This window comes from Mytilus galloprovincialis, chromosome 14 (assembly GCF_965363235.1).
Source record: "Mytilus galloprovincialis chromosome 14, xbMytGall1.hap1.1, whole genome shotgun sequence".
Taxonomy (NCBI): domain Eukaryota; kingdom Metazoa; phylum Mollusca; class Bivalvia; order Mytilida; family Mytilidae; genus Mytilus; species Mytilus galloprovincialis.
This window is the reverse complement of record NC_134851.1, coordinates 463,194-478,709: the sequence shown is the minus strand read 5'-3', so window position 1 is coordinate 478,709 and position 15,516 is coordinate 463,194. Positions and strand designations below refer to the sequence as shown.

The window sequence follows — 15,516 nt, the reverse complement described above, 5'->3', positions numbered from 1 at the left end:
TTCTTGATATACTTTCGTCATCAAATCAAAGATTTTGAAACCTGAGAAATAATTGTGTAGCAAAACCTGACTATAAGAAACCTGAGAAATAATTGTGTAGTAAAACATGACTATCAGAAGAGCTGAATAACCAAAAGGTACCTAAAATGATTAGTTAAATCCAATTATTGTCTATTTAGCCAGAGGGAGTTTGAACCTAAAAACCTAAAACAAATTCTACATTTACCAACAGATCATATAAGAAAAGTATGTTATGAAAGAGGGGCAAAAGATACCAGAGGAATATGCAAACTAATTACTGACAAAGCTATGGCCTAAAAAAGAAAATAACAAACAGACGACCGGACAAACAATAAAGGGCTCGAAAAATTACTGGTGTAAAACAATTCAAACGGGAAAACCAATTGTCTTATCTGTATCAAAAAAGAGAAATAAGTAACACTTATGAACCACATAAACAGACACATAAATAAATGTAGTACCATTTTGTTACTAGTAAGTAGCAAAGTAAATAGTTAATTATAGTGTCACGATACAATACCATTATCATATACAATATAAAAAATCTTTAAAACCATATTATATCCATGTCTTTAAGACATATGAGATACTTTCATCTTTTTCAAAATAAAGATATATGCTATAATGTAAAATAAATATTTAGATAAGAAAACTTTACATATAATACTATAAATTTTTAAAAAAACTTGTTTAAGTTATTTATAAAATCAATAAAGATTATATCTTTACAGAATTATATTTTCCTATATTTAAACATAAGATGCGATGTCAGCACAGGACGACGACCTTTTTTTTATTTCTAAATGAGTGCAGGATTGAATTTAATAATAAAACCAACAGATGTCAGATATAATAGGTGAAAATGTGAAAATAGGGGTACAGCTGTCAACATTGTGTTAAAATTTTAATCACTAAAGCAGTTAAACAGTCAATTGTTTATTGAAGGTCGATACCTTACATATCTATTATGGTATGTCTAATTTGATTTACTATAGCAAACAGAAAACGTTACATAAGTATAAAGTAATGTAAACGTCGATGTGTATAGTTCCACTACTAAATTGTCTATTCTTCTTACCAGCACACTTGGTACAATTAAAACCCTGATAATAAATTGTTCAAATAAGGCCTTCGAAAATAGTGGAATTAATTACTTTTGGAGTGTCAAGAACTCGTTGGAAGTACTTGATAAATTGCATGCTTATATTGGTGATTTTGAATCTGTTCAAAGTTTTGATTTTTCTACCCTGTATACCACATTGCCTCACATTCTCATGACGAAAAAATTTACACAACTTATTAAATGGGCATTTAAAAAGTCAGAATGTGAATGTATATGTTCAAACTCTGTGAAGTCATTTTTTAGTAGCAATAAACAAAAAAAACTATGTCAATTGGACATGCTTTGATACTATATATACCCTTGAATTTTTACTAGATAACATTTTTGTTCGCTTTGGGGATTCCGTGTATCGTCAGATTATCGGAATTCCAATGGGGACTCACTGTGCACCACTTATTGTGGACCTATTTTTGTATTCCTATGAGTTACAATTTATGACAAAAATAAGCTAAGACCCATCGAAACAACATCTGATAAACAAATTTAATAATACTTTTAGATATTTGGATGATATTTTGGCAATCAATAATGACGACTTCAGTATGTATATTAAAGAAACTTATCCTGTTGAACTTACTTTAAATAAAGCTAATACTAACAATGACCACTGCCCTTTCCTCGATCTTGATATCTATATCACTAACGGAAAGCTGAATACTAAAATTTATGATAAAAGAGATGATTTTTCATTTCCTATCGTTAATTATCCATTTTTAGATGGTGACGTTCCCTTGTCACCATCTTACGGTGTTTATATATATCAACTTGTACGATTCGCTCGTGTATGTAACAATGTTTTAGATTTGAACGAGAGAAATTTATGTATTACTGAAAAATTATTACATCAGGGTTTTCGATATCACAAACTAGTCAAAACATTTACTAAATTTTATCATCGGTATAAGGACATCGTTCGTAAATATTGCTCGAAATGCAGACTACTTATACGTTCAGGTATTTCACATCCATTTTTTTATGGAAATATTCTTTATAAAGCACAAAGGTGTCAGTATTCACCTCAAAAACTAACAAAACCTTTGAATAGACTTCTTAAGAAGGGATATAGTTACGATACTGTTGTCAGGTCATTAAAGATTGCATATTTTGGCGTTAATATTGATTCACTTATAGGGTCTTTGAATCGGAACTAAACACATTTATTCAAAAACCAGTTGTTGGCATGACACGGATTATGTTCGTCTCATACATGTTATGATGGTATGATACTAAACCTCTTTAGGATTGTGCCTGATGTTCATATGATGAAATCATAATCTTTCAGTCAGTTTAATTGAAGTCCGGAGCTGGCATGTCAGTAAACTGCTAGAAGTCTGTTGTTATTTATGTATTATTGTCATTTTTGTTTATTTTCTTTGGTTACATCTTCTGACATCAGACTCGGACTTCTCTTGAACTGAATTTTAATGTGCGTATTGTTATGGGTTTACTTTTCAACATTGGCTAGAGGTATAGGGGGAGGGTTGAGATCTCACAAACATGTTTAACCCCGCCGCATTTTTGCGCCTGTCCCAAGTCAGGAGCCTCTGGCCTTTGTTAGTCTTGTATTATTTTAATTCTAGTTTCTTGTGTACAATTTGGAAATTAGTATGGCGTTCATTATCACTGAACTAGTATATATTTGTTAAGGGGCCAGCTGAAGGACGCCTTCGGGTGCGGGAATTTTTCGCTACATTGAAGACCTGTTGGTGACCTTCTGCTGTTGTTTTTTTTTTCTATGGTCGGGTTGTTGTCTCATTGGCACATTCCCCATTTCCATTCTCAATTTTATGTATAAAACACTTCAAAAGTCCCATAACAAGCAACATTTATACGTCATGGTTTTATAAACAATTTCATGGAATAATTCAAACTGCTGTATGTTATTGTAGCCTGTATTTATCAAAAATCTCAAACGTCCTATAAGAGGCCACAGTTATAAGTTGATGTTTATTACAACTTCTCAAAGGTCCAATAGTTTGCTACAGTAAGACGTCGGTGTAAATGAACCAAATATGAAAAAGTAACATTTTTTTTTAGACTGGAGTGTCCAAACGCTATTCTTGATATACTTTCGTCATCAAATCAAAGATTTTGAAACCTGAGAAATAATTGTGTAGCAAAACATGACTATAAGAAGAGCTGAATAACCAAAAGGTACCTAAAATGATTAGTTAAATCCAATTAGGATCAATTTTGACTGAGGGAGTTTGAACCTAAATACCTAAAACAACTTATACATTTATCAACAGATCATATAAGAAAAGTATGTTATGAAATAGGGGCGAACGATACCAGAGGAACATGCAAACTAATTACTGACAAAGGTATGGCTTAAAAAAGAAAATAACAAACAGACGACCGGACAAAAAATAAAGGGCTCGAAAAATTACTGGTGTAAAACAATTCAAACGGGAAAACCAACGGTCTTATCTGTATCAAAAAAGAGAAATAAGAAACACTTATGAACCACATAAACAGACACATAAATAAATGCAGTACCATTTTGTTACTAGTAAGTACCAAAGTAAATGGTTAATTATAGTGTCACGATACAATACCATCATCATATGCAATATAAAAAAATCTAGAAAACCACATTATATCCATGCCTTTAAGACATATGAGATTCTTTCATCTTTTTTTCAAAATAAAGATATATGCTATAATGTAAACTAAATATTTAGATAAGAAAACTTTACATATAATACTATAAGTTTTAAAAACTTTTTTAAGCTTTCATACAATCAATAAAAATTATATCTTTACAGAATTATATTTTCCTATATTTTAACATAAGATGCGATGTCTGGGTTAATTAAACTTAGGAATCATCACAGTTCATAATAAGATTAGACTTTTTAACAGAGTTAAGAATTATAAGTTACCGTACGGCTTTCGACGATGATCAAAACTCTTACAATGATCATAGTGTTTTGTAAATTTCTTCTACTGTATGGAGATTATAACCCACAGTTTAAATAAAAATAAATAATATTGAATTCACTCATCAGCACAGGACAACGAGCTTTTTTCATTTCTAAATGAGTGCAGGATTGAATTTAATAATGAAAGAAAATCTCTAAAAAATAGGGTTAACCTTTTTAAATTATCTCTACTTTCTGTTTCATAAAATATAAATCAACTTTACATATATTAATAACATAAACGGAACCATTTCCAAGCATCAGATGCGCATTTCGACATGCAATGGCTCGTCAGTGATGTTTGAGGCCAAAATATTTGAAAATTCAAAATAAATAATAATCAAACCAACCAACCAACAAAAAAATTGGCCTCTATACACACGGATATACAAATATTTGTTTTTTTTAATCTCACCCCGAAATGTTATACCTACATGTTCTTATTCTTTGCTAATCGTCATTAGAAATCTTTTAACATGAAATACAACCCCCTTTTATCTATTGTTTAAAGTACTGCAAAAGATCCTGGTATTTACATACGTTGTGATTAAAATTTGATTAGACTCAAATCTATTATTATTGGCCAATCACAGCCAGTTTTGTGTTTGTACTTTGAACCAATGTTACACAATGAGATATGAGTAAATCAGTAAAAAGTGATATATAACTCCGAGGAAAAGTCTAAATGGAATATAAAAAAGAAGATGTGGTATGATTGCCAATCAGACAACTATCCACAAAAGACCAAAATGACACAGACATTAACAACTAGAGGTCACCGTACGGCCATCAACAATGAGCAAAGCCCATACCGCATAGTCAGCTATAATAAGCCCCGATAAGACAATGTAAAACAATTCAAACGAGAAAACTAATGGCCTTATTTATATACACAAATGAACGAAAAACAAATATGTAACACATAAACAAACGACAACCACTGAATTACAGGCTCCTGACTTGGGACGGGCACATACATAAATAATGGGGCGGGGTTAAACATGTTAGCGGGATCCCAACCCTCCTCTAACCTTGGACAGTGGTATAACAGTACAACGTAAGAACGAACTATAAAAATCTGTTGAAAAAGGCTTAACTCATCAGATGGACAAAAAAAGACGTGGCCAGCCCTAAGCAAATGGCAAAATCAAAAGCTCAAGCACATCAGACAAATGGAAAACAACTGTCATATTCACGACTTGGCACATGCATTTTTTTATGCAAAAAAAGGGTGGATTAAACCTAGTTTAATAGCTAGGTTAATCCTGGTACCTTTGATAACTATTTACACCACTGGGTCGATGCCACTGCTGGTGGACGTTTCGTCCCCGAGGGTATCACCAGCCCAGTAGTCAACACTTCGGTGTTGACATGAATATCAATAATGTGGTGTTTTTATAAATTTCCTGTTTACAAAACTTTGAATTTTTGGAAAAACTAAGGATTTTCTTATCCCAGGCATAGATTACCTTAGCATTATTTGGCACAACTTTTTGGAATTTTGGATCCTAATGCTCTACAACGTTAACTTTGTATTTGTTTGGCTTTATAAATATTTTGATATGAGCGTCACTGATGAGTCTTATGTAGATGAAACGCGCGTCTGAAGTACTAAATTATAATCCTGGTACCTTTGATAACTAGTTAACCTTACAGTTGTATGACAGTTGCATAAAATTCTAATGTATTGTCAAAGATGTGTTAACAAAACCAACAGATGTCAGATATAATAGGTAAAAATGTGAAAATAGGGGTACAGCTGTCAACATTATGTTAAAATCTTAATCACTAAAGCAGTAAAACAGTCAATTGTTTATTGAAGGTCGATACCTTACATTTCTATTACGGTATTTCTAATTATTTGACTTACTATAGCAAACAGGAAACGCTGCATAAGTATAAAGTAATGTAAACTTCGATGTGTATGAAACACTCCAAAAGTCCAATAATACGCAACATTTATATGTATATATTTCTATGGTTTTTTTAAACAATTTCATGGAATAATTCAAAATGCTGTATGCTACTGTAGCCTGTATTTATCAAAAATCTCAAACGTCCTATAAGAGGCCACAGTTATACGTCGATGTGTATTACAACTTCTCAAAGGTCCAATAGTTTGCTACAGTAAGACGTCGATGTAAATGAAACAAATGTCAAAAAGTTACATTATTTATTAGATTGGAGTGTCCAAACGCTATTCTTGATATACCTTCGTCATCAAATCGAAGATTTTGAAACCTGAGAAATAATTGTGTAGCAAAACCTGACTATAAGAAGAACTGAATAACTAAAAGGAACCTAAAATGATTAGTTGAATCCAATTATTGTCAATTTTGCCTGAGGGAGCTTCAACTTAAATATCTTAACACCTTCTACATTTATCAACAGATCATATATTATTTCACGTGTTATTGGCGCGAATTTCAAGTCAAATCATGTCATGTGAAATTCACATGAAATTCACATTAAATTCAAGTGAAATTCACATGAAATTAACATTAAATTCAAGTGAAATTCACATAAAATTCACATTACATTCAAGTGAAATTCACGTGAAATGAGATTGACGTGAATTTCACGTGAGCAAAATTTGGCTGTGTAAAAGTATGCTATTAAAGAGGGGCGAAAGATACAAGAGGAACATGCAAACTAATTACTGACAAAGCTATGGCTAAAAAAAGAAAATAACAAACAGACGACCGGACAAACAATAAAGGGCTCGAAAAATTACTGGTGTAAAACAATTCAAACGGGAAAACCAACGGTCTTATCTGTATCAATAAAGAGAAATAAGAAACACTTATGAACCACATAAACAGACACATAAATAAATGCAGTACCATTTTGTTACTAGTGAGTAACAAAGTAAATGGTTAATTATAGTGCCACGATACAATACCATCATCATATGCAATATAAAAAATCTTTAACGCCATATTATATCCATGACTTTAAGACATATGAGATACTTTCATCTTTTTTTCAAAATAAAGATATATGCTATAATGTAAAATAAATATTTAGATAAGAAAACTTTACATATAATACTATAGATTTTAAAAAAACTTGTTTAAGTTATTTATACAATCAATAAAGATTATATCTTTACAGAATTATATTGTCCTATATTTTAACATAAGATGCGATGTCTGGGTTAATAAAACTTAGGCATTATCATAGTTCATATTAAGATTAGACTTTTCAACAGAGTTAAGAATTATAAGTTACCGTACGGCTTTCGACGATGATCAAAACTCTTACAATGATTTTTGTAAATTTCTTCCACTGTATGAAGATTATAACCCACAGTTTAAATAAAAATAAATAATATTGAATGCACTCATCAGCACAGGACAACGAGCTTTTTTCATTTCTAAATGAGTGCAGCATTGAATTTAATAATAAAAGAAAATCTCTAAAAAAATAAGGTTTATACTTTTAAAATTATCTCTACTTTCTGTTTCATAAAATATAAACAAACTTAACATATATTAATAACATAAACGGAACCATTTTCAAGCATCAGATTCGCATTTCGACATGCAATGGCTCGTCAGTGATGTTTGAGGCCAAAATATTTGAAAATTCAAAATAAATAATAATCAAACAAACCAACCAACAAAAAAATTGGCCTCTATACACCCGGATTTACAAATATTTGGTTTTTTTTAATCTCACCCCGAAATGTTATACCTACATGTTCTTATTGTTTGCTAATCATCATTAGAAATCTTTTAACATGAAATACAACCCCCTTTTATCAATTGTTTAAAGTACTGCAGAAGATCCTGGTATTTACATACGTTGTGATTAAGATTTGATTAGACCCAAATGTATTATTATTGGCAAATCACAGCCAGTTTTGTGTTTGTACCTTGCACCAATGTTACACAATGAGATCTGAATAAATCAGTAAAAAGTGATATATAACTCCGAGGAAAGTCTAAATGGAACGCCCCTAAGCAAATGGCAAAATCAAAAGCTCAAACACATCAGACAAATGGAAAACAACTGTCATATTCACGACTTGGCACATGCATTTTTTTATGCAAAAAGTGGTGGATTAAACCTGGTTTAATAGCTAGGTTAACCTTACACTTGTATGACAGTTGCATAAAATTCCAATGTATTGTCAAAGATGGGTTAACAAAACCAACAGATGTCAGATATAATAGGTAACTAGAGGCTCTCAAGAGCCTGTGTCGCTCACCTTGGTCTATGTGCATATTAAACAATGGACACAGATAAATTCATGACATAATTGTGTTTTGGTGATGTTGATGTGTTTGTAGATCTTACTTTACTGAACATTCTTGTTGCTACAATTATCTCTATCTATAATGAACTTGGCCCAGTAATTACAGTGGAAAATATTTTCTAAAAATTTACAAAAATTTATGAAAAATGCTAAAAATTAACTATAAAGGGCAATAACTCCTTAAGGGGTCAATTGACTATTTTGGTCATAAAACTTATTTGTAGATCTTGTTTTGCTGAACATTATTGCTGTTTACAGTTTATCTCTATGTATAATAATATTCAAGATAATAACAAAAAACGGCAAAATGTCCTTAAAATTACCAATTCAGGGCAGTAACCTAACAACAGGTTGTCCGATCCATGTGAAAATATCAGGGCAGATAGATCTTGACCTGATAGACATTTTAACCCTGTCAGATTTTCTCTAAATGCTTTGATTTTTGAGTTATAAGCCAAAAACTGCATTTTACTCCTATGTTCTATTTTTAGCCGTGGCAGCCATTTTGGTTGGATGGCCGGGTCACCGGACACATTTTTTTTAAATTAGATACCCCAAAGATGATTGTGGCCAAGTTTGGATTAATTTGGCCTAGTAGTTTCAGAGGAGAAGATTTTTGTAAAAGATTTCTAAGATTTACGAAAAATGGTTAAAAATTGACTATAAAGGGCAATAACTCCTAAAGGGGTCAACTGACCATTTTGGTCATGTTGACTTATTTGTAAATCTAACTTTGCTGAACATTATTGCTGTTTACAGTTTATCTCTATCTATAATAATATTCAAGATAATAACCAAAAACAGCAAAAATTCCCTAAAATTACCAATTCAGGGGCAGCAAACCCAACAAAGGGTTGTTGGATTCATCTGAAAATTTGAGGGCAGAAAGATCTTGACCTGATAAACAATTTTACCCCCCATGTAAAATTTACTCAAAATGCTTTGGTTTTTGAGTTATAAGCCAAAAACTGCATTTTACCCCTATGTTCTATTTTAGCCATGGCGGCCATCTTGGTTGTTTGGCCGGATCACGCCACACATTTTTTAAACTAGATACCCCAATGATGATTGTGGCCAAGTTTGGTTTAATTTGGCCCAGTAGTTTCAGAGGAGAAGATTTTTGTAAAAGATTACTAAGATTTACGAAAAAATGGTTAAAATTTGACTATAAAGGGCAATAACTCCTAAAGGGGTCAACTGACCATTTCGTTCGAGTTGACGTATTTGTAAATCTTACTTTGCTGAACATTATTGCTGTTTACAGTTTATCTCTATCTATAATAATATTCAAGATAATAACCAAAAACAGCAAAAATTCCCTAAAATTATCAATTCAGGGGCAGCAAACCCAACAACGGGTTGTTGGATTCATCTGAAAATTTGAGGGCAGAAAGATCTTGGCCTGATAAACAATTTTACCCCCATGTCGAATTTGCTCTAAATGCTTTGGTTTTTGAGTTATAAGCCAAAACTGCATTTAACCCCTATGTTCTATTTTTAGCCATGGCGGCCATCTTGGTTGGTTGGCCGGGTCACGCCACACATTTTTTAAACTAGATACCCCAATGATGATTGTGGCCAAGTTTGCTTTAATTTGGCCCAGTAGTTTCAGAGGAGAAGATTTTTGTAATAGATTACTAAGATTTACGAAAAAAATGGTTAAAAGGAGTAGGTCCGGTAAGGACCGATTTTGGCCTCAAATTTCAAGTTTATCTTACGAAAGATTTTGACCACTTTTTAAACACTTAAGTGTCTATTTCATTTGAATCAATTAATTTATGTGAAAGATTTTAACTGATATAGTCATTAAAAACAACCCGATTCAAGCTCAAATATGAAAAATCTACCAAATATGCCGAAAAATGTCACTTTTCAGATGATTTTTGTCAAAAATGAAAGTGGCCGCATCCGTGTTCATCCTCAACCTTTATATATGTTATGTTTGATCATAAAATACAACTTACATTTCAATATTAAGGATGAACACGAATGCGGCCACTTTCGTTTCACACGAAAACTGTCTAAAATTGAACTAAAATGATAGAATTGTGAAGATTTCAGTAATTTAGCATGACTTAATGGTGCTAGTACCCGATAAATGTGCATTGTATTGTCAAAAACAGCCCATATTTATGTAGCAGAGGCATTCTACTGTCCAATAAATAACTAAAAGTTTACATTTTAACAATTTTGTAAAACTGCTATATTTTGGGGCCAAAAAGGGGTCTTACTGAACCTACTCCTTTGACTATAAAGGGCAATAACTCCTAAAGGGGTCAACTGACCATTTCGTTCGTGTTGAGGTATTTGTAAATCTTACTTTGCTGAACATTATTCCTGTTTACAGTTTATCTCTATCTATAATAATATTCAAGATAATAACCAAAAACAGCAAAATTTCCCTAAAATTATCAATACAGGGGCAGCAAACCCAACAACGGGTTGTTGGATTCATCTGAAAATTTGAGGGCACAAAGATCTTGACCTGATAAACAATTTTACCCCCATGTCAAATTTGCTCTAAATGCTTCGGTTTTTGAGTTATAAGCCAAAAACTGCATTTTACCCCTATGTTCTATTTTTAGCCATGGCGGCCATCTTGGTTGGTTGGCCGGATCACGCCACACATTTTTTAAACTAGATACCCCAATGATGATTGTGGCCAAGTTTGGTTTAATTTGGCCCAGTAGTTTCAGAGGAGAAGATTTTTGTAAAAGTTAACGACGACGGACGACGACGACGGACGACGGACGACGACGACGACGACGGACGACGGACGACGACGACGACGACGACGACGACGGATGCCAAGTGATGGGAAAAGCTCACTTGGCCCTTCGGCCCAGGTGAGCTAAAAATGTGAAAACAGGGGTACAGCTGTCAACATTGTGTTAAAATCTTAATCACTAAAGCATTAAAACAGTGAATTGTTTATTGAAGGTCGATACCTTACATTTCTATTATGGTATTTCTAATTTGATTTACTATAGCAAACAGGAAACGTTACATAAGTATTAAGTAATGTAAACGTCGATGTGTATGAAACACTTCAGATACGCAACATTTATATGTATATATTTATATGGTTTTTTAAACAATTTCATGGAATTATTCAAACTGCTGCATGCTATTGTAGCCTGTATTTATCAAAGATCTCAAACGTCCTATAAGAGGCCATAGTTATAAGTCGATATTTATTACAACTTCTCAAAGGTCCAATAGTTTGCTACAGTAAGACGTCGGTGTAAATGAAACAAATATGAAAAAGTAACATTTTTTTAGATTGGAGTGTCCAAAACGCTTTTCGTGGTTTATCTTTGTCACAATACCAAAAATATTTTGAAAGCCGAGAAATAAATGTGAAGCAGAACCTGAATATGTGAAGAGCAGAAACAAGTGTGAAGCAGAACCTGACTATGTGAAGAGCTGAGTGACTAAAAGGGACCTAAAAGGATAAGTTAAATCCAAGTATAATTGGTCAATTTAGCCTGAGGGAGCTTCAACTTAAATATCTGAACACCTTCTACATTTATTAACAAATCATATATTATTTCACGTGTAATTCACGTGAAATTCAAGTCAAATCATGTCATGTGAAATTCACATGAAATTCACATTAAATTCAAGTGAAATTCACGTGAAATAAAATTGACGTTAATTTCAGGTGAGCAAAATTTAGCTGTGTAAAAGTTTGTTATTAAAGAAAGGCGAAAGATATCACAGGAACATGCAAACTAATTACTGACAACGCTATGGATGAAAAAAATAGACGACCGGACAAACAATAGTACGCAAAACACAGCATAAAAAACTATAATAGCCTGAGCAACACGAACCATGACAAAAAAAAATGATCTCATGTGATCTAGAAGGGGAAGCATATCATTGTACACAATTCATATGGCACCCGTCTTGTTGCTCATAGATATAGGAAGATGTATATGAGTGCCATTGAGATAACTCTCCATCCAAGTCACAATTATAAAAGTAAACCATTAAAGGTCAAGGTATGGTCTTCAACACAGAGCCTAAGCTCACACCGAACAGCAAGCTATAAAGGGTCCGAAAAATTACAAGTGGAAAACCATTCAAACGGGATAAACAACGGTCTTATCTATACACATGGAAAAAAGTATTGCAACACCTTGATTTTTTAAAACTTGAAAAATCAGCCTCTTTTTTTTTGGATGAAATATAATAAAATATGTGTATAATATTATTGAAACATAGTTTATGATATCATCATTGGCATTGAAACGAACAAACAATGTTTGAAAAAAAATTATTTATATAACCACAATTTTAATAACAAAATGAAGTGTTTTTAGTACAAAAAAATGCATTTTACAACTTTTACTGTAGTCGAACTTTACAATGTCAGACATTTCAAAATTAATCGTCAGATGACTTTTCACATCATGGTTGATCGTTACACGCAAAATAATTAGTACTTTATGCGCAGCCTCCATTCAAACAGATAACCGCATCTAAACGTCTTCTGATTCCTGCCATAAATCGACTTATTTGTTGCTAAGGTTGCATCAACCATTTCTGATGAAGGGCATTGTTTATTTCATGATGTGTTTGAACTTGGGTGTCCTTTCGCGCACTTTCCGCCCAATAGTGTCCCAAATATGTTCGATATGGTTCAAATCCGGGCTACGATCGGGCCAAGGAAGATGAATTGAATACCATTTGAACATTGGATCTTCCTCCACGATGCTAATTTCCAACTTTGGCGAGCTCTGCACTACATTGGATACGGAAAACTGTGTGTCTGTTCGTTAGCAAAGGTCTCCGAAATGGTTTTATCGCACGATAACCAGTAGCGATGAGTCGATCTCGAACAGTTCTTGTTAAAAGGCTCCTGTATGGCTAACACTCTCTTTTTAGGATTGTCTTGTATGTAATGGGTTTCCTTCTGACCAACCTTCATTATGCTTGATTTTCCCTAGCAAATGGTATAGGGGGTCTTCATCATCTCGGAAGGTCTTTAACAGCGTTTATTGCCTAATTTTTATTCTCAAAACGACTTATATTGGAATGGTGATGACCAACAATACGTGCATATGTTACAGCAACATCCCTGCTTCTCTTATGCCAATAATCAGCCATCTTGCTGCAGTTAAGAGTTGTCAAGGACCCATTACAAGGTGTCAATCACATAACTTTAAAAACTTGGTTATTTAAAGTGTTGAAAACAATGAGGATAAAAACATCTGTTTTGCTGTTTACGGGTACAGTAGCTGCATGTGCAGATAAAAACTTATCGAGTCGATATTTATTGATTAAACTCAGGTGATACTTAAATAATGTTTTACTAGTTTTATTTTACCAAATTACATCACAAAAAAATTAAGAGTGTTTTTTTAATTTCAATTTCAATTTGGTGTTGCAATACTTTTTTCCATGTGTATATATAAAAAACGAGAAATGAGAAACACTTATAAACCACATAAACAAACAAATGTGTGTAATCAATTTACAAGTAATATAAATAATTTCAGTACCGTTTGGATACTAGTATGTAAGAAAGTAAATAGTTCACTATAGTGTCACGATACAATATACATCATCATATACAATACAAAAAATCTTTAAAACAATATTATATCCATGCCTTTAAGACATATGAAACACTTTCATCCTTTTCAAAATAAAGATATATACTATAATGTAAAATAAATATTTAGATAATAAAACTTTACATATAATACTAAAAATTTTAAAAACTTGTTTAAGTTATTTATACAATCAGTAAAGATTATATCTTTACAGAATTATATTTTCCTTTATTTTAACATAAGATGCGATTTATGGGTTAATAAAACTTGGGCATCATCACAGTTCATAATAAGATCAGATTTTTTCATCAGAGTTAAGAATTATAAGTTACCGTACGGCCTTCGATGATGATCAATACTCTTACTATATAGTTAGCTATAAGAGGCCCTGACATTATATAATGAGAGGAAATAAATGACAAAAACTTAATCTTAAACTAAAATTAATATGAACAACAAATATGGCAGTCATTACAGGTTCCATAGGGACAGATACTATTACCATGATATATTTTACAATGACCATATTGCTTTGTAAATTTCTTCCAATGTATGAAGATTATAGCCTAAAATTTAAAAATATATAATATTGAATGCATTCATCAGCACAGAGCAACGGGCTTTTTTTCATTTTCTAAATGATTGCAAGATTGAATTTAATAATAAAAGAAAATCTCTCTAAAAAAAAAAAATAGGGTTTACCTAATTATTTGTTGTTGTTTGTTTTTGTTGTTTTTTAAATTATCTCTACTTTTTGTTTCATAAAACATAAATCAACTAATATATATTGATTACATAAATGGTACCATTGAATGTCTCGTTAGTGATGTTTGAGGCCAAAATATTTGAAATCCAAATCTTATTAAAACATGAAGAGCTGTAAACCAAAAAGGACAAAAATAAGGCATAGACTAAGCTGGACAAGGAATTGTATTAGGGAGATACATTCTTTCATCTTAAATAATTTCCAACTTACCTTTGTGTTTGTGAATATAAATAAATGATATTATTACTACAATCACTCGATGATGCATTCTGTATTACACATGAGTTATGCTTGGGATATTAGAATACTGACACACACTCGTCATTCGTCGTCTTTTTATATCCAAAATATCCATTGTATGTATACTCGTTAACCAAAAATGTATCCAAAAAGTAAAATCACAAAAATACTGAACTCCAAGGAAAATTCAAAACGGAAAGTCCCTAACCAAACGGCAAAATCAACGGATAAAACACATCAAACGAATGGACAACAACTGTCATATTCCTGACTTGGTACAGGCATTTTCAAACTAGAAAATGGTGGAATGAACCTGATTTTATAGCTCTAAACCACTTACTTTTCTGACAGTCGCATCAAATAAAATATCCATTGTATGTATAGTCGTCATCCAAACGTGTGGACTGACATTTTAATTTCAATTTTTCTTTTTCATTTGAAATTTGAATTTCGTAAGTTTTAACTTGTTCATGCCTAATGTATGTAATGTCAAAAATCTTTCTTTTTCGACGAGTCAATTAAGTAACCTTAGACCATTTTGTTGAAATACTCAAAGAGATTAAATCATTTTCAAAAACGAGGATAGGAATGGGGTACCCCATATGACGATGAAAGGT

The 15,516-nt window shown here is 32.2% G+C and overlaps 1 protein-coding gene across 2 annotated transcripts in view; it reads right to left on the bottom strand.

The window, feature by feature from the left end:
- Nucleotides 1-15,516, bottom strand: part of LOC143059788 (salivary peroxidase/catechol oxidase-like) — a 44,475-nt gene that overhangs the window by 22,787 nt on the left and 6,172 nt on the right. The window contains exon 1 of one of the 2 annotated variants that reach the window (XM_076233353.1): nucleotides 14,870-15,291. The exons of the other annotated variant lie outside the window; for it this stretch is intronic. Coding sequence (XP_076089468.1) covers nucleotides 14,870-14,927 — 58 coding nt within the window. The 5' untranslated portion in view covers nucleotides 14,928-15,291. Of the gene's footprint in view, nucleotides 1-14,869; nucleotides 15,292-15,516 lie in introns of those variants that run through there. 2 annotated transcript variants of the gene reach the window in all.